This window comes from Ruditapes philippinarum, unplaced genomic scaffold (genome assembly GCF_026571515.1).
Source record: "Ruditapes philippinarum isolate M1 unplaced genomic scaffold, ASM2657151v2 ctg1619_1_1_1_1, whole genome shotgun sequence".
Lineage (NCBI taxonomy): Eukaryota > Metazoa > Mollusca > Bivalvia > Venerida > Veneridae > Ruditapes > Ruditapes philippinarum.
The window spans coordinates 16,024-43,968 of NW_026858824.1; the positions used below are offsets into that span (position 1 = coordinate 16,024).

The following is a 27,945-nucleotide window of genomic DNA, read 5'->3' on the forward strand; positions in this document are numbered from 1 at the left end:
CTTGAACTTTGAAAAAAATAAGAAATTTTTAGTTTACGTTCATTATCTGCCCAAGAGTTATACACTTTCAACTCAAATTTGACATATAGATACATCTTAGGAGAAAGCAGGCTAAGTTTTAATTTGGGCATGGTTTGATGATTTTGGACAAACTTCTCTCTTGAATGTAGCAACAAAATTGAAATTTTAGTCTCCACACTCTGTGGAAATGTATGTAGTCATTATCTCGGCTACAAATATGCAAAAGGTTAACACTAAATAGTTTCATGGCCTTGAACTTTGTATAAGAATGGTTTGTGTTAACAATAAATAGTTGAAGGGCTTTGAACTTAATGAAACAAATAGTTTGTGCAAACAAATTTGGAACTAAATGTTAAATCATTTGAAATTTTAACTGCATGCTGGGGCATGACAACACATTTCTAGTTAAGAAAGAACCACATGTACTGAACAGTAGTTTAGAATTTCTCTTAATACACTTGTTACTATATATAGTAACAATATTGCCTATGATTTCAACTGATTATGAGTGTCGCGTGACCTATTATGAGTTTGCGGCCCGGGGCCGAGAACTAGTTATCAGCCCGCAGAACATGTGCACGTTCACAAACTCAAACAATGACGTCACATTTAAGGTCATCAAACAGTTAACTGTAAAAGTGAAAGTAGGTTGTCAGCACGAATCGCTTTATTTTTAATATGAGACCTTAAGCGTATTTAGTACAAACACATTTTTGTTACTATTGAAATTTGAAGAAATAATACGACAAATTCATTCCGAAAAAAAATGAAAATAAAATTTGCTTCTTGGTTCTACTGCTTTGAACACACAAACAGGAAACATCTCTGTACAGAACAGTAGAAGAGTACAGTAGACAAGAATTTCAACGAAAGAACTTCAAAGTCTATTTGTTTTGATTATGTTTTTGTTATTTTTTTGTTGTTTTTTTCAAATGCTACTATTAGATCTACCAAGTGTATTAAAGACATTAATACACGTCAGCGTAGGGCCGGAAGGTGATAATCGGCCCTGAATGAATAATGACCCTCGGGTCCATTATTCATTTTGCGGGCCGATTATCACCTTCCGGTCCTCTCCTGCCGTGTATTAACCTCTTATTACTCAAATTAGACATATTCAGTGAGAATTTAATAGACTGCAATGAATTTTACAATCAAAGTATTTTACCTAAAGATAAGCGTAGTATATCTTTAAAGATATTGTAATTTTTAAATAACCATGTTTTCCAGTTTTGTAAAGGCCAATAAGGCAATTCTATATGCTAACTAAGTTCTTGACAATGAAACTTACATGTGTTTTCCTATACAAGCTTATAAGAATCTAGTAAACCCAGGGCAGGGCCAATTTTTTTCCAAACCGGTGTCCTGCACATCATTCCATTTTAAGTAATATTTCTACCATACAGTTTGATTTTTTTTATTGGGTCAAAAGATACAGAGCAGACACAAATATTTTAAATTGATAATGACAAAGAGTGACCTTGACCTGAGGAAGGTCAAACCTGTTTCTCTGCAAATCGTCTCATCATGGTGAACATTTCTGCCAAGTACTTTCAGTTTCCTTCCACTGGTAGACCGGACACGAAACTGCAACCAGGTGCATAACATGTTACGCCAAAATTTTTTGCAAAATAAAACAAACAAGCTCTTCAACATATTTCTGTATTTCTCTCATCCATTTTACACTTGATAAAGGAAGCAAAACTTAATAGGCAAAGTAAAATATCCTCAGTCTAGACCACGAGAGCCAAAAACATGAGGACATGTCATAAAAACATTATATACTGATTGATATAATTAAAACTAACATTTCTACCACTTACTACACAAACTGTCATACATTAAGAACAGTTATACAATTATGCAGAATTATATACATGTAGCAAATTAATATAATACAAACACTGGTTTCAGTTATCTAACATAACAGAATAGTATGAGAATGATTTAATATCCTCTGCAAATAAACAAAATTTTAAAACGACAAGTGAAGGCATAACATAATTAACTTTTTAACTACAAAAGTTATCTAAAACCATAATGATTCATTTACTACCACTGGATTAGCACTTATTACGAGTATACTTCAACATTTCAATCAATGAGAATTTATTTAATCATTTTGACAAACTGGATTTCCAAATACAATAATAATACAGGGACTACCTTAGGGACCTCTCTTTAGTTGAAACTAATCAAGTAATACAAAAATTTATCATACGATATGACACAAGTCCCTTTTCAATCATTTTAATAAAACTAAGCATAAACTTTTGTTAATAACTTGCAGGGAACTTTTGACCTTGCAAGGTTACTGTCAAATTGACATGAAGTGTAATATGAACTAAACTTTCCATTGTTTGAAACTATATTTTGCAAATGTGTATATATTTTTCAATTGTGTTGCCCTATTGTATTGTGATTAACTGACAGTATGTAATAAATCAAATATAATTTCTTTTGTAATTTTATGTAAATACAAACTAAGAATATCCAATAAACTATATTCCTCCTTTACTGTAAGCAAAAAACAAACAAATCCACCCATGACATTTTACCTAGAGAATTGATTAAAATAATTACACTTCAGTGTAAGGCCTAGTACACCTTATTGTCATTTTCATTGATTGTGATATGAATTTGAGGCAAATTTCAAAGATTTTAAGCAAACTTAATGCTTGTTTTTCATTCTAAGCACAGTCCCAACATAACACATAACCGCTTATTATCTTAAACATGAAAATTACTTCATGAACTATGTCTGTGATATATATTTGTGATATATTTTTGAAAATGAGACATTTTATCCAAACAAATACTGGGCAACAGACATAGACAATATGGTAATAAATACAGCAATAAGAACATCCCTAATGTTGCAAAACAAAAACAACGTGATAGCTGACCTCTAAACATTTATTGACACATACAATTTCTATTTTACTTGACAATTTCTATTCCTTTACTATTTCAACATATACCAAAAAAAAATAAAAAAAATTATTCATATAATCATCTAGAATGTCGTCACCACAATCTTATATATGTGAAAAGGTCAGCTTCAAAAACAAAATGCAACTACAGTGATTTTATTCACAGAAAAATGGCACATAATCATTTAAAACATAAACATAAAACATATCAAAACAAACATATGCATGTTGATTACATGATGATTGAACAAAACAAATAATTAAAAAGCAAAAACTATATGCTGTTACATTATGCAAAATGCCATATATAATACAAACATTATTTGTAATAGAGCATTCACATTATATACATAATTAAAAAAAAGTAAAATTTCATTCATAACCTAGCACTAATAAGCAGTTGCCCTCTATCTGGCCTCATGAAATTAAAAGCAAATGGACCTTAACTTGTAGCCTACTATTTTTGTGCAAGTCTTGACTCGCTTTTAATCTAAAACTGTTTAAGTTCAGGGGATTTTTTTTTAATCAAAAGACTAGAATAGGGCTGTCTATCAGAATACAGTAGATTATCGTCAGGATAAACCATCAGAATAGTATCTGGTAAGATACTCATGAGGGTTTGCCTGGATCTACCAAGGAAGCAATGGGAAGCCCTTGTTCTCTTATGTTAAACAGAACAACATTTTTTAAATAAAATTTACAGAGCACAGGTCAACCCATCTTGATCAAGTCTGTTAAACTTGCCATAAGAAATGCATCATCACCTAGAATTGAATCATCTTTAACCCGAAAAAAGCTCTCTTGTCAGCTGGGGCTATATTCAATATAGCTGCATCAGTTATTCCTTACCGCTGCACTGGTAACTATCACTCCTACTTTACATAGTTGGATCAGTAAACCTTTCATATTATTATGAAGTTGTTCAAGCTCAGACCAGGAATGTACTTTGCTATCTGTAACCAACTGAGATATTGTTAAGACATATACAACCCATGGTAAAGGAAATACTATGCCATAAATGCAAAACTGACGCCAGATATTTATAGCACTAGTTGAGGTTAGAGATGTGATCTGGTGAGCAGCCCTCTGAGCAATGTTTCCACATTTTCCAAAACAATCTTTCCATGTTGTTTACATATGTCTCACAATTAAACAAAGGACTTGTAATTCTAGCCTTCCACACTTTAGCCCTAACTGCTTGTAAACTGAAATATTATAAATATCAATAATATATAACAAGGAAATGATTATGTTGTAAAAAACTTATTGCAAATACATTTTTCTGGTAATCGATGATAAAGGGATTTCACAACTGAAAGTAACACCCCTTCTCCAGACAGGCTGCCTCTCTCAATCTCAATTGCTTTATAATCCTATATATCTCAAAATAGTATTAAAATTCACTGTTTTTTTTTTTCCTTTATACAAATAACTTTTTTCACAGAACCTAAAATTAATCATTAAACATTATAACACTAAGACTAATTCTACCAGAGAGGTGATTTTCAAGTATAACTGAAATATTTCATGACTTCAAAAGAGCACATACTATTCTGTGTCATTTCCAAGTTTAGATGCAATCTTGATAAAGTCATCCCTATCTTGAGCTATCAATTCAGGACAACCAAGGGCCTTTAACTGCGACCCTGCTACTCTTGAAGCAAGAGTTTCCTTTGGTAGAGTTACCATAGGCGTCCCTGCCCACAGTACATCCATCCCTGTTGTGTGACCATTACACAAGGGTGTGTCCAGGCAAACATCTGCTAACTGACCACGTCGTACATGCTCCTCCTGAAAATAAATTGAGAAATAAATCAGAAAAATCATTTGAAACAAAACGTTTACAAGGGCATGTTTATTAACTATGATGATACAACTTTAATAAGCCAGACAGCTGTCGTGATGGCTAGAATGGCGTACAAGTTTATGAATATGATGGCATAGATTTAAGTTACATGTTAATTGTACTAATGTCATGTTGTTGTAACTGGTGAAGCAAGACATTTACTATTTATATATACATAATAAACATGTTGCTTGTTCTATGACCATAACAAATACATAGCAAGAACTCTGCTAGGTTTTCTTAAATACTACTACACAGATCTGCCTAACTGAATCATGTCAAGAAAGACTCCAAGGAGTTTTGAAAAGCCTGATTATTACTCCCCAGTTACCTTAAATATTGATATTTTGTTGAAATTCACAGAAGTTGTAAAGCATCATTTGTATACTTATTTTGTTCAAAATAAAATAACAAGAATTAGCTTGAAAACTATTGATGCATATGTCAATTTCAGAAAATTTGAATTTGTTCTAAATCTAATATTTTTAACATTAAACAATATTCATTTCATAGGTTTGTCATGAAATAATCTTCAATATGAATTTTATATGAATACCTTTGGAGCCACTGGAGAAAAGATGACTCTGCTGGAATCAAGGCCAGCATTTTTGGCTGACTGCAGTACATTTGGTTCCCCTACAGCCGGAAACCTTAGTAACCAGAGAATACTGTTGGGCACATTTCTGAGAACCTCAAACCACATGTCCAGGGTGTCGGGATCTATCTTATAAAGCTGGTTAAAGTTACAGTAAACTATGGCATCTTCTGGTAGATTGTACTGACATCGTGCACTGATAATCACAGTTTGAGGTATTTCCTCCCCTGATGCACTCTTGTTGTTAGTCTGAAAACAAGCCAAAGTTGATATATTAAATTTGTTTCAGTGTCGAGTCATAAAACAATATTAAGGTTAGCTATACACTTTCCTTAGCACTTTTAGCAAAGACTTTTTTACAGGTAAATGTGGAGTTTTTTGAGCTGTCATCTAGCTGCATGAAATTCAAATATACATGGAAAGGGTCAACTTATTTCATCAGTGACTTCTATAACCACTTGTTGATCAAGAGCAAACTGTCAAATTAATTACTGCTTTGTGTAAACTTCAATAATGTATTTAAATCTTACTGGAGCCAATTTTCAATTACAACCATTACTTACATAAACACAAGTTTTAACAATATTTCTTTCACATGATAGAAAAGCTTATTGACAAACGATATTGTTAAGCTACTTTAACATGTCTTAAGATTTTTAGTATTAAGGTTATAACTAAATAGGACAAACTTCTTAGTCCATATTGATAAGTCAAAGGGAAGTTAACATTTGAATTAAGAAATACAAACCTGTTGAGTTGTGACGCCACTTTGTACAGGTATATCATTGATAGAAGCATGTGATTGTCCAGTCTGCATCATTTGTGTAAGTACAGCACCTACTTGTAGTACGACAGTCTCATAAACCACTGTACCACATTCTCCATTCTCCTCGTCACTTGTTTCACCAGGGGCACATCTTACTGTCAACCTCTATAGATTAAAAATTTACACAATTATTGTGTTTTTTCAATACAGTTTAATCTACCTTATAACTAGATATGTGTTCGTAGGACACAGATGACCGACCCCACATTCCACTATTTGTCAATGGCAAATCTATATGCCCCCAATGCCAAATTTCCAATACGGACCATAAAAAGCTCATCATAGAAAAGTAACATGAATGTCTATGCCAACAAGAGGACTTTCAAGACATGAAAATTTACAGTACAACAGCTCATTTTGCAAGTACTCAAGTGAAATTTATCCGTTTTGCACATATCGTCTTTCATCACATGATGCCAAGTTTATTACAGATTAAACATTATGTTCCATTTATTGTGTTTTAACCTGAACCTTCTATTACTGCAATACTGTATTTCATACTTGCTCAATAATTGCATTTTAATATTTCTAATTATAGATCAATATTGAAGAAATCTGCCAAACTTCATGTTACAATGTGACACATTGGTTGTTGCATACCTGTATATCTGCGGTGTCCTTGAAAGCCTGTAGGTTAACACCATTCAGAACAATACTGTTGTCTTTAAACCTTTCCCCTTCTGACTGTTTAACAACTACTTTCTGCATTAGATGAGGGAACATCTGCATGTGATCTCCAATGAAGAATGTATCTGGCATATAAGCAAGCTTCTCGGAGTATTGTTTGTGATACTCTAGTGGTGAGGTAAAGGCATCAGTAATGATATAATCCATGTAGGAAGCTCCACTTGTTCCCGGGTAACCTAACCACATCACCTGTCATATAAATAATACATAACTATACTGTTTCACTACGCTTTCCATTTATTATACAACATATATTGGCAATATTTGTCAATTTAAGTATCTTATTTACGTAATTAGCACCAAGCAAATTAATTTATAGGTGGTTTGCTAATTGTCTATAGTGCCAATTTGTTCTTAATGAGAAACATAACACTGCAAAATACATACACAGAGTATTGCATAATAAAGAAACAGAAAGCTCCATAATATAACAAATGTTCATTACTTTTAGCCAGACATGTTTACACTTTCACTCCCTTTTAAGCTATTGTTATCTATTAGATTTTTTATCTTCATCTTAAAATAGTTGCAATATTTTACCTGGATAGGTGCAGGTCTCAATGCAAATAGTTCATTTCTAGCTCCTTTAGTGTAACCATTCATGTTGACTAGTATATGTATACCATCAGAGTTGATACGATCTGCAGCTTTACCATTACATGGTAACTATAATCAATAGAAAGCATACAGATATAATATATAATATGTACAGTTGTAAAACAATATAGGGATACAATAATGGCCATCATAGATTATAAACATCTAACATAAGGTTTTGTCTCATATATTTGACAAGGAATGTTGTACGAAATCAATGACAGATTGCCAGCTGACTCTATCAATGTTCTTTAAGTGTTTTGCATAATAATAATTAATTTGAATAACAAATATGTTTACCTAACTTCAATTACCACATTAGACTTAAATTCAACCTCTACAAAGAATGCAACTGGGCATGTGTTTATAATTAATGCACTTATAGTTAATTCATTCCACAAGTTTTTTATGGAAACAAAATAAAACTTTTATTTTCATAAAGATGCAAAACATTCTAGCAATCACAGACGTCCTTATACAGTTCTACATGGTTTAATAATTAACCAATGAACCTACCTGAGACAGATCTATAAAATGTTCAGCCTCACGACCAACTTTAGAGCGGAAACTTGTACCATCATCAGCTGTTAATGCGTAGCAAAATATCTGAAAAATTGCAATAAAACATACAATTTTAGTCCAATTAAACTAGAAGATACAATTTAACTTGTGCTTGACCAAGGTATAAAGAAAAGTTATTTTAAATGATTAATACACACAATTTTTCAGAACATACAATTTGTAGATGTAATTATGTAATTGTGTTCCATACTAATATTATGTTTAAATTCAATGATAAACAATGTTTTCTTTTTGCATACTTTACATTACATACCTCAACAGAATCTTTATCATGTAGCCCTGGTATACTTTGCATCAAATGTGATGTTGGATGATTACCAAAGTCAGAGCTTACATAACCAATCCTCAACCTTCCACCACTCGCTGATAAATCTTTTGGGTATTCATAAGGTGGTTTATGTAATATATTGATCTGAAAAACAAAATCTGCACATATATATTAAAAGCAAACCATCTGTTCATTTTAAACCTTTTATGGTGTCACACTTAACTTTAAGAGCTTCTCTCATCAAATAACAAGAAAAATGAGAAATCTTTGATTGCTAATGGTAAAAGTGTCTTGTTTATGTATACAGGCAAGCCAGTCTTTACACAACACTTTGTTTGTTTGTTTGTTTGTTTCATTTTACGCCTTTTTCCAACAGTATTTCAGTCATATAGGCGGGTAGTTTCCTAACCATCGTTCCTGGAGAGTTACACCAGTACTAGACAGAGTCTGACCCGGCTAAACTGTTAACTGTTGAATTTTAGTATTTGATATTGAAATCCCACAATCATTAGGTTTTCCTTATTTCAATCATGTCTAGACAATTATACAAATTTAGTTTAACCTTAAAGAAGTACAATGTAAATGTTGTACAGCAGCTATTAAGATTTTCTACTGTATATATAACCCAAGCACCCATTCCTTGCATCAATTCTGGTAAATTGAACATATAAGTAAGACAATTTAGCTTCCATTAACTAGCTATACAAGCTTTCTTATATATAATGAAAAGTAGATTTTTTTTTTCACATTACTTAACAAGAGCATACTTTTTCTAGACACAGATTAGCGTGTTTGGCAGCAATTCCCTTCCTCTGATCATGACTAAGTGGATATAACATTGTATGGTGGGGGTGTACGGAGGGGAGACGATTCTTCTCTAACTGTTCATCAACTATCTGTACTAACTTCTTCATTCTAGCTGAATAATCACTCCAGTCACATACAAACTGTAATAAGCATAAATTTCTTCATCGCAATACAAGAGTAAAACATACATTGCACAAGATAGAATAATTTAATTTTGCACAAATAAAATAAATCTCAAATGTTTTACAATGTTATTTGCAGGTCTGACAAATATAAAGCCATGAATTTCAAATGAATAATCAAAGCAAGTGATGAAGACCTAATACCTGTAAACAATGAGCTAGATTGCAGTAGGCATCTGGAAATTCTGGTTTCAACTTGAGGGCTGTTCTATAGGACTGTATGGCTTCGGGGATACTACCAGAGTCTTTATGTATAGATGCAAGGTTACTATGAGCATCTGCAAATGCTGGTTTAATCTGGATGGCTCTCTGGTAGCACTGCATGGCTCCCTGTACATCTTGCATTTCTTTAAGCAAGTTACCCATGTTAGAATATGCATCCGCAAATGTTGGTGAAATTCTGAAATTAAACATTTCACAAACTCAAAAATAAAAGCAGATAAATTTTTTTTCTAAAACAGAACTTTGTGTTTGGAGCAGATGATTACTCATATGACTTTGTTATTCATAAACAAATAGCAAACAAGAGGGCCATCAAAGCCCTGTATGACTCTACAGACTTTATAAGATAAGTAAAGTTTTCTCTGCATACATTTAGTTAAACACCCCCTTCGGACCTTGTTTCAAGGTTTTAGTTAAACACCCCCTTCAGACCTTGTTTCAAAATCATCATCTAAAAGTCCTATTTTTGTAATTTTATCAAAATTTAAATAAGAAATCCAACCATGATGATTTGCTCCATTTTTCTATATATAGAAATGGCTCTATAACTACCATTTACAAACTTTGTACTTTCGAAGTTTTATTAAAATCTTTCAGGTTCAGACAAGATGAGATTCAAGTTCTTCTTTTTTTTTGTCATGGTAACATTTTTTGCATAGCAAGGATTTTTTTAAACAACTTTGGAAGAGGATTACTAAAGGAACATTCCTTTAATCTTTGACGCAGGCCCAGAGGTCTAGGAAATGTTGACAGTGGGGACTGACTGATGGTTAAATAAATCTGCCCTTAAACGACTAAAAACCACATTAAACCATTTTAGACATTCACATGATCTTTTTTAGCCATATAAAGTTCTTTATTAATCGATTCGCATCAAAGAAATTTAACAGTTACCTATTGTTCTAATACTAAAAACCAACAAATTGTCTGGTCAAACAGACAGCGAGTGGTCATAATTGCTAACCTTGATCACTTTGTGCTCTGATGAGCTAAAAAATGTTAAACGCTACAAATGCTTCTAAAGGAAGGATTATCAGGTCCTGATGGATTTATCACACATTAAATCTACTTTAAATATCTAATCATTGAATTTGGTGTACTGTACAAATGTCTTTAAGTTCATATAATCTACACATATATTTCAACTACCAACCTAATTGCTTCTTTATAATGCACCAAAGCTTCAGTTAGTTTCCCTTGTTGTTGAAGTACACTTGCAAGATTTGAATGTGCCACAGCAAAGTCAGGAAACACTTCCAGGGCCTTCAAATAGAGACGTACAGCTTCCTCTGTGTTTCCCTGCTCACGTTTAATATTTGCCAGGTTATTTAGGGAGTCAGAGTGGCTGGGTGCCAAAGAAAGGGCAGTGTTGTAGCAATCTTCAGCATCAGATACCTTTAAATAAAAGTGAAATAATGGAAAATAATATTTCCTCTTTTATGATACTTTTAAAAGCCAATAACTTTGTTAAAAGTTTTTACACAAAATTTTTTGTTTAAAAATAAAAACATGTCAGATATAAGCTTTGAGCTTATAAACAACTATAAATAAGTTTGTCTTAATGTCTAGAAACCAGTAGAATATATTATTTTGATTTCTTACATTATGAATGGCTTATTCTTATCATAACCAGGTAAATACCTATATGAGTTGGAACCGTATAGCATTAAATTTCAGAAAACAAAAAATAACAATAAGGATGTAACTACCTTTCCTTTCTCCTTTAAAGCATTGGCGAGATTACAGTAGGCATCAGGGAAGTTAGGCTGAAGTTCTATAGCTTTTCTGTATGTATCTATGGCAAGATCAATCAACCTGAAAACATCAATATCCTAAATATTAACAAAAATATACCATCTGTATGAACAGATGGTTGACCTGATACAAAATTGTGATATAGGTCACTTGTTAATCATATATGAAACTGGTAATTTGCTTTAAATCACACCAAAACTTAAGTTATATTTTAGGTATGTCCTAGGCATTAAAGAATTGTCAATAAGCAATATTTGCTTTGTTAAAAATAATATGTTATCATTGTAATGATAAAAGTATTCAAAAAATGTAGATAATATGTTTACCCTTGCTCATAGTAGACACAAGCCAGGTTTCCATGTACAACAGCATGGTTGGGATTCAGACTCAAAGCTCTCAAATATGCTGTCACAGCCCTAAAAATGCAGAGAGAAATATACCCTATTACATCATATCAAGATGACTTATTTGTCTATAAAACTGACTGTTCATTGTCCATCTCCCTTTCTATATCTATTTTCTAAATTTTTAAAAAAATTACAATTTACTTCCTTATGTTTTACTATCCTGTTATCCTGTTATCTGAAAGTTCACTTCATGAAACTACAAGTTTGCATCTACAATAATTTTCAAAATGGTGTTACTTTTGTTTTTTGCCTGTTCCTAAATATGGCATTTATTTGCAAAGATATGTTTTATAATACCCTTAAACTATTTACTTATTCAGCATAGGAAACTGCCAATGAAGACTTATATTACCTGTCAAATATTCTTGCTTCTTTCAGAACATTACCAAGGTTAATATATGCATCCATAAAATTGGCATCCAAAGCCACTGCCTGAAAAAACATGACAGTCAAGATTAGATCCATTCTGTACTTCATGTTCATATTACTTATGCCAAGTCTGCTTTTGTGCAATCTAACAGGACTCTATCCTGCTAGTTTCTTAATGTTTAAATTGTTTTCAAGTCCTTTGTAAAAGAAGAAGTGAATTTTAAAAATTTAAAACAAACCAAATGAAGGCCATTTCATGAAAATTATTACTTGCATGTCTGAATTTTAATTTTATAAATTACACAGTATCACGGCGTTTTGAATTCTAGTAATGCCTATTTATTGAAGACAGATACCTTCTCAAAGTGATGTATTGCCAGCCATATCTCTCCCTGAGCATGGAATACACAGCCTAAATTGCTCCAAGCTACCGCAAAATTTGGTTGTGTCTCAATTGCTTTTAAATAACAAGCCTAGAAAATCAAAAATAAACAATGTTAGATTTAAGTTTATGATTCTGCAAGTGCTTATGGCAGCAGCTGCCGCTTGTCCGCACATGCCCGCACAGTGTTTTTTAAAGGCATATTTTTTTCTTGCTTGCATGAATCGCAGCGCCGCAGCATTGCTTAAGAAAATCACAAAATAAGACAGAATGTCACTTTTAACCAACAAATCATTCTGTTGTGTCTAAACTCAAGCCAAATATTTGTGCTTTCCACATGTTGCCAAACATATAATCTTTCAAACAGATCAGATCTTGTTTAGAATTTCAAAATCACCTCATACCTACCAGAGTTTAAATCTTTCTTCAATTCTATTGATCAAAATTACTGAAACAAGTTATTGATGACCGAATATCATTACTTTCTGTGTAAAAACTTTACACAGAAATAAAGGGCACTTCAAAACAGTGCAATTTTTTTCACATTATTAAAAATATATTTTGTATGTTTTACAGACAATGGCATGTATGAGGTTTTAGCTTTTATTTCACTAGAGTGACAGTCTCTCAAATTTAGGTCATTTTCCAAAATCGCAGTGAAGACAAAGTGAACATTGCTTTTCTAAGTGATAATTCACTTTCAAAATAAGTATAATTTTCTAATAAATGATCTCATGGTAAATTCATTAATTTTCTTATATATATTCTATAAGTAGCTGATCCAATCAAATTCAATATTTTATCAACCAAAAGATTATAAATACTTTAAAAAAATCTGTTATGAAAATCCCATTTCAAAAATATATTACTTAACACTTAATTATCTTTCAGAATAAAAATTTGATTGGTAAGCTTGCTTTGTGTGATGGAATGTTCTCTTTGTCTTCGCATCGCATGCGCTTCAAGTTTTGCTTGCCAGCTTGCGCAAGTTTCGCATCACTTTAATTCACTATTATAGAACGCAGAGCGCATCGCAACAGACAGACTGCAGCCAGGACTATGGCAACTTTGGTTTGCATTTTATCGCTTGCACGCAGACATAAAAGATCCTTTTTTAATGTAGTTGTTTTTTTTTTAATTCTGAAAGGAAATTAATGAAAGCAACTATAGTCAGTCTACAAATCCAGTTTCAACCAAGAAAAATGTCAATTTTGATAATTTGTGAAAAAAAAGAAAAAAAAAAGAAAAGAAAATTTGGAGAAAAATGCCAAATGGAATGTATAAATTAAACAATAAATCACACTAATTTTTTTAAGGGGTTTATAAGGACTTTTTTCTATAATTAATCTCACTGGACTGACTATACCATGGATACTACCTTTCTGCTACCAAAAATTTCATCGCATTATGTATATTTTGATTTATTCCTACCAGTGACCTTGATCCATGAGTTGATGCGACATCTTCCTTCCAGGAAATTTATGTGTGGCATGTACCTTTTGTGTTTAAATAGAAATAGAACAAATAAATTAGCTCATGTATAAGTCAAATATATCAAAGCAGGGGAAATGGGCAGAAAAAAACCATTGGTAAAGAAAATGCCTGGCTGTATCAAATGATAAACATGTCTCACTGACATGTTTAAACTGAACAGGTTGTTCTTATTTTACATATCATGCAATTTTGAAAAAAAAAAACAGTTAAAAGTTACCAGTTCATTGCATACTGGATTCTGTCACTTGCCAGACAAAAAGTGAATATTTTTTGTCATAGCTAACAAAAACTAAACAAGGTAGAAACATGAAACTTTTATATGATAAAGTTTGATTCATGATCTTTGTTTTCTAAATTTATTTCATACTAGGTGATCACTTTCTGGTCAAAACAAATTTTAATGTATCAGATGTAATTTGGTCAACATACACATTTTGTTGAAAACAAATACAACTGCTATTAATATGCTACATGATGCGGAAATTCTTTGCTTTTATATACAGAAAAGTCTGCTGGAAAGAAGCCTATCAAAGAGAAAAACTTTTGGCTACTTTATTGATTTTTTCTAAAATATCAAAATTGCAATTAGACACAATTATTGGGTTAACCAATTAGCTACAAATAAATTTCTGTACACTTTCATTAAATAAACAGTAGCATTGAATTATTTCACGATGCCTTTAATATTTCAATAACAAACCATTGAAACTTATGAATAAGTTCAAAAGAACAGAAATGTATATTCCAGTGTTATGAGCAGTTTTAAATATCAACACTGATAAAAGCTTGTCCAGGGTAAAAAAAACAACATTTTGTTCAGCAGGTTGTTCAAATCCAGTAAAAGGTAACTGAGAACTACAGAAGTCAAGGCAGAAGCCTTTTCCTTTAAAGTTTTCCAACTGAAGAAAGACATACTTACAATAAATATGTACATCATTCATGTCTAGCCAACCCAACCACAAATAATTTTTTGATTACAGTAACCCAAGAAAAGGGATTCTTTAAACCAGTCAAGTTTTTTTACCAACAATATACACAGCAATCAATGTTAAATTTATATATTCACCTACAGAAAATGATATTTTTATACTTAAACTTGAATAGAACATTGACAGCAACAGGAAACAAAATATTTACCCATCAAAATACATTGAGATAATTTTTAATCAGAAAATGACCCTGAACTCTTCAAAATGTATTACAAGGTAATATTAATTTCGCCTTAATAAATAAATAAACTTATCTTGGGTGTTAACTCACAGATTGGAAAAATTGTTTTCTTCTTTTTCTCTACTTCTGTGATTTCCAGTTCCCTTTTTAGACCCATTTTTAGTTCAAGAGTTCCCTCCCATCCCCATTTAGACCTTTTCTCAGTTCAATAGTTCTCTCCCTTTGGTTTTTAAACCCAATTTTAGTTTAAGAGTTCAATGTCATTGTAAGTCTCAAGATTAAACACCCTACACACTAAATGCAATGGTTAACATATATAATGGCATTTCACAGTCAAATACACTTCTATAATTACTAATGAAGACATCCTTTTAGGTGATAGCATTTTTTTTTACAAAAGAAAAAAAAAGTAACACAAAATATGGAGAATGAAAAAATAAAGGAGATTCAACAGAAATGATTTATAATGAGTGAAAATGAAAAAAAAAATGGTTGAAATGCCTAGATATGTATAACCTTTACTTTTATATCTTGAATCTGAAATTTCAATATCACAAGCATTGTAATGTTAAATATAATTAACTTTTAGATAGAATTGCTAACTGCAGATTATTATAATGCAAGAAAATTTGCTGATGTATGCTCATCTTCTTTTATTCACACGTCATTGTAAATTACATTTGCTTTTCCAAAAGATATTTACTTCAACTGTAAAATTAAATTGAATTTTACATTGGAAACTATGATACACCAATTTAAAAAGAAGGTTGAACAGTCGCAAAATTGTCTTGCCTTAGCTTAAATTATACCAGGTCTCGGAAATCTGTGTTGTATAGGAGAATACGATTCACAGATTTCAAGTGAGAAATTCAGGTATAGACAATCTACAGAATGAAGCAATTCTATCTCTTAAATGCCTTACAACAAGGCTGCTGCAAACTTGAAACAAAATGGATTAACATTGATGGGGTAATATTTGGCTTCTGTATTTGTGTTTAATAGTTTACTTATTTATCTTGTTGAAACAATTGACTTATTTTGTTAACATATTAACTCCATGGACTAACAACTTTAAATGCAAGAGAAGGTTTTATCTCTTTGTTTTGGTGGTTTCTATAGTAACCACTCCTACCTTGGCCTCATCCAATCTTCCAAGTGCTTTTAGCAGGTTTCCAAGGTCACTTCTTACACAGTAAAGATCCTGAAATTAACAAATTTTTGTTAACAACTATCAAAAAGGATTTAATACCAAACCATATATCTAAAAGTAATTTTTGTTAGAGGCATCAGTCATCTGTAAATGTTTTCTTTCTTTGAACACCACTGACAGATATTTTGAAATTTTAATTATCTTTCCTTGCACTGACAGATATTTTGGAATTTTAATTATCTTTCCTTGAAAAGTTAAATAAATCTGTTATTGGTATGGATCAAATAATTGTACAAATAACATGTATGAAGAATTGCTGTCAAAATGCTGTCACAGCATGGTATGCATAAAACAAAATCATCCACACTTCATACATCATCAAATTACTAACAGGCTAATACTGAAGTGAGACATCATGTATGTAAATATAGTCATTCCCATTACATACATTATCAAATTACTTACTGGATTATATTGAAGTGCTGTGACATAAGCCTGTACGGCTTGTTCCATGTCACCAGCTGCCACGAGGGCTGCAGCCAGGTTAATGTATCCATCTATAAAGTCAGGTTTTAATCTAACAGCATATCTGTAATTTTGTAATGCATCCCTCAGTTGTCCACATTCCTTGTAGACATTTCCCAAGTTTGAATATGCTTCAGCTAACATTGGATTCTGTTTAATTGCTAACTGGCTAAAGTAAGCAGACCTGAAATTGTGTAACAACAGATTATTTTGCAAGGCATTAATTTTTCAAGATGATGCATTAATATTTAATATGCAAGATACTTATCCACATTGAATAAGTAATTAATTGTTAAGAATTATTTTGAACATCTGTATACTTTGCTACAATTTTTAAACGTTTTGTGTAAAGACAGAATACAAAAAGTGTACAAAGTAAGTCTAAATTAATAAATTATACAGATATATATACAGTCTGTAGATTAACAGTTGTCTGATTGCATCAGACAACTGGTTTCTGAAAGTTTGACAATCAGACAAGTTAAAATTTTCAGAAAATATGGTTCAATATATCATCAAAATCAGAGTTAACAAGAATATCGAACGACACATATACCCCCCTTTTTAGCCATTGACTCACATAATTGGTAATTTTATTACAGAAACTTGCTAAAAATGGGTACATTTAAGGCCCATGTGACATTTACCTTTGACCTAATGACCCCTAAATCAATAGAGGTCATCTACTACTTATGACCAATAACTAGGTGAAATATGAAGACTTAGTGATGAATACTTTTCAAGATAATCAGCGGAAACCCTTTTGACATTTAAGGCCCCTGTGACCTTGACCTTTGACCTAGTGACCCCTAAATCAATAGAGGTCATCTACTAGTTATGACCAATCACTATGTGAAATTTGAAGACTTTGTGATGAATACTTTTCAAGATAATCAGCGGAAACCATTTTGACATTCAAGGCCCCTGTGACCATGACCTAGTGACCCCAAAATCAATAGGGGTCATCTACTAGTTATGACCAATCACTATGAGAAATATGAAGACTTTGTGATGAATACTTTTCAAGATAATCAGCGGAAACCATTTTGACTTTAAGATCCCTGTGACCTTTGACCTAGTGACCTCAAAATCAATAGGGGTCATCTACTAGTGATGACCAATCACTGTGTGAAATATGAAGACTTTGTGATTAATACTTTTCACGATAATCAGCGGAAACCATTTTGACATTTAACGTCCCTGTGACCTTGACCTTTGACCTAGTGACCCAAAATCAATAGGGGTCATCTACTAGTGATGACCAATCACTATGTGAAATATGAAGACTTTGTGATAAATACTTTTCAAGATAATCAGCGGAAACCATTTTGACATTTAAGGTCCATGTGACCTTGATCTTTGACCTAGTGACCCCAAAATCAATAGGGGTCATCTACTAGTTATGACCAATCACTATGTGAAATATGAAGATTTTGTGATATATACATTTCAAGATAATCAGCGGAAACCATTTTGACATTTAAGGCCCCTGTGACTTGACCTTTGACCTAGTGACCCCAAAATTAATAGGGGTCATCTACTAGTGATGACCAATCACTATGTGAAATATGAAGACTTTGTGATACATACTTTTCAAGATAATCAGCGGAAACCATTTTGACATTTAAGGCCCCTGTGACCTTGACCTTTGACCTAGTGACCCCAAATCAATAGGGGTCATCTACTAGTTATGTCCAATCACTATGTGAAATATGAAGACTTTGTGACAAATACTTTTCAAGATAATCAATGGAAACCACGTGGTCTACCGACGGACAGACCGACAGACAGACCGACATTAGCAAAACAATATACCCCCTCTTCTTCGAAGTGGGGCATAATAAAAAACATACACCTGGCACTAATGCTCTTATGTACTGTGATTTTTTCCTTGTATTTTACAGCCGAATAAAGGCTGTTTCCCCAGCCCAAAGTAGCTATATTTTCCCTGAAAAATGCTAATATCTTCCCCTAAAATTCCCTGTGCACATTCTTCACCAGAACCATGTCTTAGCAGACACTGACTCATATCAGCTAGATAGCCTCTGCTATGTACTCACAGTACTGTACATGTTAAATTGAATTGAAAATTATATAAAATGTGTGGGTAAATTCCATTCTTAGTTTTTGGAATTTGATTTCTACTTTCCTGATTTATCACGCTATATTTTCCCTTTCAGAAAGCCACAGGTTGTTTTGAAAATTAAAAAAAAATCAGTTGTAATTAAATTATGGTACCCGCAACAGAATACAATGTAGATCAATTATAGTAAACCCATGTAATAGTATTTAGTAATACCAATTAGGCAATTACCATAACCACTGACTATGGTAAACATATTGCTACTTTTATACTTTGATGCAAACAAAATTTTCTCATACTGGCTGCACAAATGAACCATTTTTAAATCAAATTTCAAAGACAATATTATATCCGGTTACTAATAACTGAAGTACATTCAATTATTGTATTGTCCTATTACCTATCTAATTTCCTTTGTTGAAAGTGTATAGAACTAAGTAAGAGTAACACCCCAGTGTTGTCTGGTTCCTGCCTCCATAATTGCATACAATGTTGTTCTGCTGATTCATAGTCACCTGCCTGGTACTCGGCATGTGCTAATTCTGCTAGTCCTGGAAAAAAAAAATGATATTAGTACAAAGCAATTGTATAAAATTATTTCCACTGGTTAAACAGTTTTTACATTACTTTAATCCAAACCAGGGATTTTTTTAAGGATTTTGGGAACATGACCCATACCCATGGTATTGGGAATTTCAGCGGTGTTTTGTTAAAAATTGGGAAAAAATGCATGACTGAAATTTTACAATTATTTAATGGATGCAAACAAATACTGTCTAGGATGGCATCTACAAACATTTAAGCACTATTACAGTGAAGGAGCCCTTAAACTTTCAAAGATTTTAGAATTTTTATTCAATATTTTTATTTTGTAACTTTCAATTGGGATTTTTTTACTGTGGATTGGGAAAATAATATACTATTTTTAATTGGGAATATGACCGAATAACGGCTATAAAATAAGCCAAAAAAAATCCCTGCAAACTTCACTTTGTTAACCTGCCTCAATAATTAACTAATTATTTCATTATTGCTTTGGATCTCTTTTGAAGTCTCAAAGATTTAAAACTCCATTTATTCTTTGTATTTACCAGTAGAATCTCGAGCAGGACAAAGAGTTTAAACATAATTACTTTATTCTAATCCTTACTTCACTTAATGACTTAAAACCCTGCCTCACTTATTAACTAATTAATTAATCATTGACTTGAAACTTTTTTGATGTCTCAGTCTGCTTTGTATTTAACAGTACTGGGCAGGAACCAGATTCCGGACAGAATTCAAGTTTTTTTAATTGTCTGATTTTTTTAATAATAAACATGCATTAAGAAAACTAACATACCAAAAACCTGAGCTCTAACTACATCTGATAACACAATTAATACTGCCTGGTGACGTAAGCAATGTACAAACTGAAGGGTTAAATTAGGTCATTAAAAGTGTAAATTGTTCACTCTTGCAGAACCAGTTTCCGGACATATATTAAGCTGCTATTCATTTCTTTCTTTTAACTGATAATTATTCTAATATAACAAAAAATTTCTTCTCACATATTAGCTTTCTTATATAATTAAGCTGATTTACTGAAAAAAGTTTATGACAGGTAAAATAATAATCACGTGATGGGTCTCGGAATGACTGAAAAGTGAAACGGATATGTTTGTGTGTACGGCAGCAAAGAAGAGCGAACGTGGAGTAACCCTAGCCAAACAAGGTTTTCCGATACGTTACAGATTTATCTCTGGGGAATTACACCTAATGAACTTCGAATGAGTACATTGTGCATTAATTGCTACCCAAAATTTTATCCCGAAATAAACAAAATATTGCGCATGCGCAGAACAAATTACATGCCCCAAAGGGATATAAGGCTGTTTTTAAAACACAGGTAAGATATCCTCACGAAATTTTAATGATGTATCAACTTGGAAGGAAGTTTATTTTCACAAACAATCAAGCCAAGCTTCTTTATGATAAATAATACTGATTGTCATCGATAAAGCCAAAATGAAGCTATAATACTTGTCCGGAAACTGGTTCCTACCCAGTACTGCAGTAGACTCTCCAGCAGGACAAGCAGTAAGTACTGTTCAAGTACTTGAAGCAGGGTTGTCATTAACATTTTTTGCAGAAGGTTTGTTTTGAACTTGAGGCGGTCATTTCTGTCTTTATCATGCAAAACAAAGAGTGTTTTCTTAATTTTGAGGCGGCCCATATTGCATTTGAGACAGGCATTTTGGCCTCCTGCCGCCTCTTAATGACAACCCTGTTGAAGTAGCAAAAATGTAGAGTGAAAGACTGTACCACTGTTCGATCAGGATGAGAAGAAAATTGATGATTGAAGACTACGTAATAGAATGATTAACATTCATTGACTAGGACATTATCATGTAGACTTGCATCTGATGTTTGCATAATTTTTGAAACAAGTCTATTCACTCTGCCTACAACCATGTAACATCTTCATTGTTATCCTTTGATACACTGATTGGGCCCAGTTAGAACATCAGTATATGAAGCTAAGCTAGTTTGCCACTTTATTTCACATTAACAGTTCAGAAAAAAAACAAAGACTTCTGAATTAAAGTTAGATCTACAACATTTTCAATTTGTTTTAGCCGGACAGATTTTATAGTTTTTTTCCTGAACTTGAAGTGACATAAAAACAACAGTTCTAAGCAAGTATTAATTTCATTAATTTAAAAGATAGGAAGAGTTTGATCTATGCCATGTTACCTGGTTACTGTCATAATACGACATTTCTCAATATGAATGCCTATTTTTATTTGCTTTGAGACATTATTTTTCTTTTCATTTCACAGTGTCAGTGATGACTGATGTTTTGTGTAGTATTTCTTATGTAATTTATGTACGTATATTTATTATGGATACGGAGTTCAGTAATTCACAAATGTGAATAGATTGAAGTAAGAACACAGATGTGAGCTTTTCAAGTTTAATCTCAGAACTGCTAGTGGCGGGAATCGCCTGTCTATACATAAGAACTGCCCATTCAAGCATTAATGGAATAGTACTGATAGTATAAAGGTCAAGGTAAAATAATCATGCAGGTTAAACTAGTATCTGATATCGTTACATTTCCCGCTTCTTGAGAATTTGAAACTCTTTCAATATACAAATGTCTATTAAATATGTTTGATAATCATTTAACAATAATATTTTTATTACACGAAATAATGAATAATATAGATGTTTAAGTTGTTACTTAACAAATAAACAAGCTTTATCATTGATGAAAATACATATATATATGAATTGCAATAATGCGTGTAAATAAATATAGGTTTCAACTTATAAGTCATAAAGTTCAATCACATCTTTTTTTAAATGTTTTCTGCTTTATTGTTCATTTGTTACTCCATTTTTCATCAAAGTATCTTTTGTTCTGTTTTACTTCCCTGCCTGAACGTGTGACATAAGGGTTATTTTGGCGGGGCTTATCATTGCACTCAGAGGTTATAGCGTGGTCAGAATTATGTGATTCTGGAAAGTTACTGACAGTGGGGTTCAATAAGGGGTTATTGGGAGGTGATTCTTCTAGAATTCTTGAATTTCTGGAAAGTTTTCCTTTGTTTTGTTCAGCTTGACCCTGTTTCTGCGGTAAATACCACCTGTTTTAGTTTGCACTGAATAGGAGCGGTCATCGTGTATTTCTATAACTCTTGCTGGTTCCCAGTGATTTTTGACCTGAAGCCGTATATAGTATACTCATTTAGTTTTAGAGGGGGAAGTTTTCTGGTGGTTTTATCATAGAAAGATTTTTGTTTTTGTTTGATATCTTTCATTTTTTTATTTATTGTCTTGGGGTCGATGCATTGGGGCTTCAGTTGCGCATTAGTGACAGGTAGAATTGATTTTGTTCTTCTACCCATTAATAGTTGGTTTGGTGAAAAGCCAACTTCAAGGGGTGTATTTCTATATTCTAGAATAGCCAAATATGGATCTTTCTGGCTTTCCTTGGCTTTTTTGAATAACCTTTTAACAATGGACACTGTTTTTTCAGCGAGACCATTGCTGATTGGATGTAAGGGGCTTGATGTAACATGTGAAAAACCCCATTCTCTCGCAAAATCTGCGAAATTTTCAGCAGAGAATTGCGGGCCGTTATCTGTCATTAGTTTGTCACATATGCCGTATCTGGCCATATGGACTTTTAGTTTTCTAATTACAGTTGTACTTTGAGTATTTGGGAGAGCATCTACTTCAAAGTATCGACTGTAATAGTCTACAGTGACAAGATAGTCCTTGTTGTCAAATGAGAACAAGTAAGTCAGCGGCAATGTTTTGCCATGGTCTGTCTGGTACGTCATGTGATATCAAAGGCTCTTTTGCATTTGAATATCTGTGCTTTTGACATACAGCATATTGGGAAATACAGCTTGTGATTTGTTTTGCTATGCCAGGCCAAAACAAAGTATACTCTTTTCCACAGTCAAATGACCTTGATGAACTGATTCTATCAATTGCTGTCTTGAGGAGGCGGAATAACATTTGTTTGACCTCTGAATATGAGGTTGTCCGCTACAGAGAGTTTGTCTCTGTGATTGAAGAAATCCACAACCACAGGATTACAGTCTGCGCGGGAAATTGGCCATCCCTCATTTATCGTCTGTTTCAGCAGATTCATGCTTGCGTCAGTTTTTGTGTCATGCCTCAGTGACTCAAGTCTGCGGTCAGTTATTGGTAACCCTTTCAGTATAGTGTGTATATGTAGGTCAAAGTCTTCATTGTTGAATTTATCTTTGAGAGGCATTCTGGACAGCATGTCGTTTACCGGTATTTGCTTACCAGGTACAAATTTGACATTCAAGTCATATTTGCTCAATGTCAGTCGCATCCTCTGTAGCCTAGGAGGACATGCGCAAAGATTTTTCTGCATGATTGCGCATAACGGTTTGTTGTCACTATGTACAGTCACTGTTCTGCCATAAACATATTGATGATATCGTGTCCATGCAAATACTATTGCGTTTAATTCTCGCTCTATTTTTGCGTACCGAGACTCTGTGTCGGTCAATGTCTCGGATGCAAATGCTACCGTGCGGCCATCTTGGAAAATGGCGGACCCACATCCAAATTTCGAACTATCACACTCGAGTGTTACTGGCTTTTTGTCATTAAAATAAGCCAATACAGGACTTTCTGTGATAATTGCTTTCATTTTGTCAAATGACTGTGATTGTGGAACATCCCACATGAATTCAATATCTTTTTTGAGTAATGCTCTCATTGGACTGGTGACCTCAGCCAAGTTTGGCGCAAATTTTTGTAAATAATTTGCCATGCCAAGCACGTGCTCTAACTCTTGTCTTGTCGTTGGAGCCTTAAGATTTGTTATTGCCTCGATTTTCGAGGGATCAGGTTTCAGTCCTGTTGATGTGATGAGGTGTCCGAAGAAAGGCACTTCTGTGACACCTATGACACATTTATCTGGGTTTAGCTTAATACCCACTGATTTGACCTTGTCAAGGGCCCTGCGCAAGTTTGCGTCGTGCTCCTCGCGCGATCTTCCGTAAATCAAAATGTCGTCAACTATGGCGGTAAGTCCGTCAAGTCCCTCAAATATTTCGTCAATTTTCTGCATGAAAATATCACTTGACGCAGAAATTCCGTACGGAAGTCTAAGCCAGCGGTATCTGCCAAATACCGTGCTAAATGTTGTCAAAAAGGATGACTTTTCGTCTAGTTTAACGCTCCAATAAGCGTGTGTAATATCTAGTATGCTGAAGTACTTTGCGTCCGTCAGTCGTGACGTCACGTCGTCAATAGTTCGCATAGGATAATGTGGCCTTCGTATAGCGTCATTCAGGTTTTTAGGGTCAATACATAACCTCAATTTCCCTGTTTTCTTCTCAACTATCACAAGGGAATTAACAAAATCTGTAGGTTCCGTTACTTTTGTAATTATCCCCTCTTTCTCCATGTGCTGGAGTTCATTTTTTAATCTGTCTCTTAATGCCTCCGGAACCCTGCGGGGAGGATTAATGATAGGAATTGCATCTGGCCTAATGTGCAATTTACTTTCACCTGGAATGACCCCGATGCCTTTAAATACATCTCCATACTCTGATAAGATCTTTTGTTTATCAAGTGGTGTAGAGGTTTCTACTGAGTATGTCAATTGTATCAGGTTAAGGTTAACAGATGTTTGTAAACTAAGTAGTGGGACGGTGTTGCTATCTACAATGTAGCAATTTGATTGACAGCTCTGATCCCTGTAACTCATTTGCAGGTTGAGCGTGCCACATACAGGTAACCTGTTTCCAGTGTATGAGGTCAAGTGACTACTGGGGGGCTCAAGAGGGTGATTTATGTTGAGTTTCTTGAGCTGATTTAAAGGGAGAATATCTACAGCGCTACCTGTGTCTAATTTGAAATGTATAGGTATACGGGAAGGGCCAACATTTATTTGGACAAATGCACGTTCAGTAGGAGAAGAAAAATTTACCGTGTCTATGCAAAATTTTGTATTTTCCTCTGCATCCGAATCACTTTGTTTAAATCCATTTGCTGAACTAACGTTATGAACATTCCTGTTTTTTGATCTGCATACACTGGCAAAATGGTTAAACTTTCCACAATTATGACATGTCATGTTTTTGGCTGGACAGATTTGATGATGTGTGTGCTTTTTTCGTCCACAGTTTGAGCAGTTTCCATCCTTGGAGTTTCCTGCTGCTTTTTGTTGCGCTATTGGTTGTTGTTGTTGTTGTTGATGATGATGATGCTGCTGATGATAGCGATGGCGATGATTAGGGCGTATATTTCTCTGTTTGACTGCGTCTACATTTTCTTTGCCTATTGTCCGTAATTGTTCTTGGCAGTATTCCATATTTTGCATAATGTGAATTGTTTTGTCAAGTGTTAACTTATCACCTTCGTTGATCAATTTTTCCCTGGCTTTTGGGTTATTTATCCCAAAAACAATTCTGTCACGGATCATTTCTTCCGGCTTGTCGAATTGACAATCTCTAACCCTTATCCGTAGTCGTGTCAGGAAAGAGTCGAAGTTGTCTGAACCCTGCGTTTCGTTATAAAATTTAAACCTGGCAAAGATGGGGTTGAGTTTTGGCTGTACATAATTTCGAAACCGTGTGTAGTATGTTTCTAATTTTTTCTGGTCTTCTGCTGATATATCGCCCCATGTTTGGCGGACTTCTCTGCCCCTGCTTCCTACCCAGATTAATAGGTAGCTGACTTTCTGCTCTTCACTCTTCTCCAGTAACGGGCCGTTGAATATTAATTTTGCATGCTCTTCAAACTTTTGCCATTCGTCTGGCAAATTGGTACTATCCCAATTTATATTCGGCGGTGGAATTCCCTCCATTGTTCTAACAATTGTTTATAATATATGAGAGCTTTATAATCCTTTTTTCACTTTTTTTTTTAATCCGTTTTTTTCTTCTGACACCATGTAATATTTCTTATGTAATTTATGTACGTATATTTATTATGGATACGGAGTTCAGTAATTCACAAATGTGAATAGATTGAAGTAAGAACACAGATGTGAGCTTTTCAAGTTTAATCTCAGAACTGGCTAGTGGCGGGAATCGCCTGTCTATACATAAGAACTGCCCATTCAAGCATTAATGGAATAGTACTGATAGTATAAAGGTCAAGGTAAAATAATCATGCAGGTTAAACTAGTATCTGATATCGTTACATCCGTAACAGTATCCGTCAGTGTTGGTGTCCAACTAAATATTTATTCAGTAATTTGGCAGCTAGTAATTTTACTAAACGTTGAAATATTGGGCTATTTTGTGTATGTGCAATATCTTTCCTCTAGAAGAATCCAGCTTTGTCACGTCAAATATTTTGACCATAGGAACTCGAGAACGGGACCGCAGATTGCGGCGTATATTTTCGATCTTGTAACGGTTTTTAAATACGTTTCTGCTACATCTAAATATCTTTTAGTATTATCCGAGTGTATGGACTCAAAAAATATATCATCAATTGAACCCAATCTGTCTTCTTTAAAATTGGTCAAATTTTACGGTATTATAAAAAAGACAAGGAGTGACATCCGCCATTTGCCGCAACGTTTTCGGCATGAGTTTTTCCCCTTTGGCTACAATTGATTACTATTTTTTCAGAATTTTGTTCCCGTTATTTTTGTCAACTATCAGGTATCGTCCGGATATAACGTTAACGGTTTATTGTTTGTTCACGTGTTGACATGTATAGGCGGCATTATAACGGGCGTATTCGTGTATTGATTTGTTAAAATGGAGAAAACAGACACTTTAGTAATATGGTCCAACTGATTTTGTCTAACTGAAAAATGGAATATTTAAACATGATCCATAGATAAATATTTTAGGCACTCATCTCTTATTCATTACTAGAAAAATTAAAACAAAAATCAAGCATATCAAGGGGGGTAACTTACGCCGAACGTTGCGGCAAATGGCGGATGTCACTCCTTTTCTTTTTTCAATATACCGTATATTTGACTGATTTTTAAATTAGCAGATTATACTTAATTGAGATTAGATAGTTAAAGACCACCCGCTCGCATAATATGAAAAGATATTCAAAGGTCGGACAAACAATATGTAAAGCCGGTACGGATTCGGATTTATGCGCCGCAGTATGCGGTCCTGTTCCAGAGTTCCTATGATTTTGACAAGGAAGAAGCATGTAGACAGGTGTCCTGTAACTAGGTCAAAAGGATTTTCGCAATTAAATCCAATTCTACACTACAGTATACCTCTCCAAGTAATAACATTTGAATTTATCCATTTGAAATGTTAATTTATTTATAAGTTCTTTTTAAAATACTTACCAGTTGCATCTGATATTTGAGTCATTTTTGAAGCAAGTCTATTCTCTCTGCTTGCAACAATGGCGTATCTTTGTAAGGTTTCCTTCAATACACTGGGCATGCGCAGAGTAACGAACTTACTAAATTTCCATGACGTCACTGCGTGTATCTGGCGCGTAGCACGCACACACGTGTACATGTACATTTTCACATCCACTTTTTCCTCTTGTTTCATTGATTTGTAAATGAG

General features: G+C 33.5%; 1 protein-coding gene across 1 annotated transcript; it reads right to left on the reverse strand.

Moving 5' to 3' along the window:
* Positions 1-1,669: 1,669 nt before the first annotated feature.
* LOC132754392 (UDP-N-acetylglucosamine--peptide N-acetylglucosaminyltransferase 110 kDa subunit-like) lies at positions 1,670-27,945 on the reverse strand. Its single transcript, XM_060745012.1, has 19 exons — positions 27,717-27,945; positions 19,302-19,452; positions 16,759-17,002; positions 16,276-16,344; positions 12,454-12,570; positions 12,081-12,160; positions 11,648-11,737; positions 11,276-11,381; positions 10,720-10,961; positions 9,489-9,744; positions 9,123-9,302; positions 8,341-8,499; positions 8,022-8,111; positions 7,449-7,574; positions 6,822-7,097; positions 6,144-6,326; positions 5,357-5,644; positions 4,504-4,745; positions 1,670-4,159 (listed from the first exon to the last, which is right to left on the reverse strand). The coding sequence occupies exons 1-19, from the start codon at positions 27,928-27,930 to the stop codon at positions 4,003-4,005; spliced, it is 3,270 nt and encodes a 1,089-aa protein (XP_060600995.1). The 5' UTR covers positions 27,931-27,945; the 3' UTR covers positions 1,670-4,002.

Bases quoted from the DNA above. Each gene is read 5' to 3' on its own strand.
- LOC132754392 (XM_060745012.1), bottom strand. From the start codon at position 27,930: ATGAAACAAGAGGAAAAAGTGGATGTGAAAATGTACATGTACACGTGT. The intron at 16,345-16,758 runs GTAAGTAATTTG...TGTTAATTTCAG, and splicing joins CAGCACTTCAATATAATCCA to GATCTTTACTGTGTAAGAAG. The intron at 7,098-7,448 runs GTAAAATATTGC...TTTATATGACAG, and splicing joins TGAGACCTGCACCTATCCAG to GTGATGTGGTTAGGTTACCC.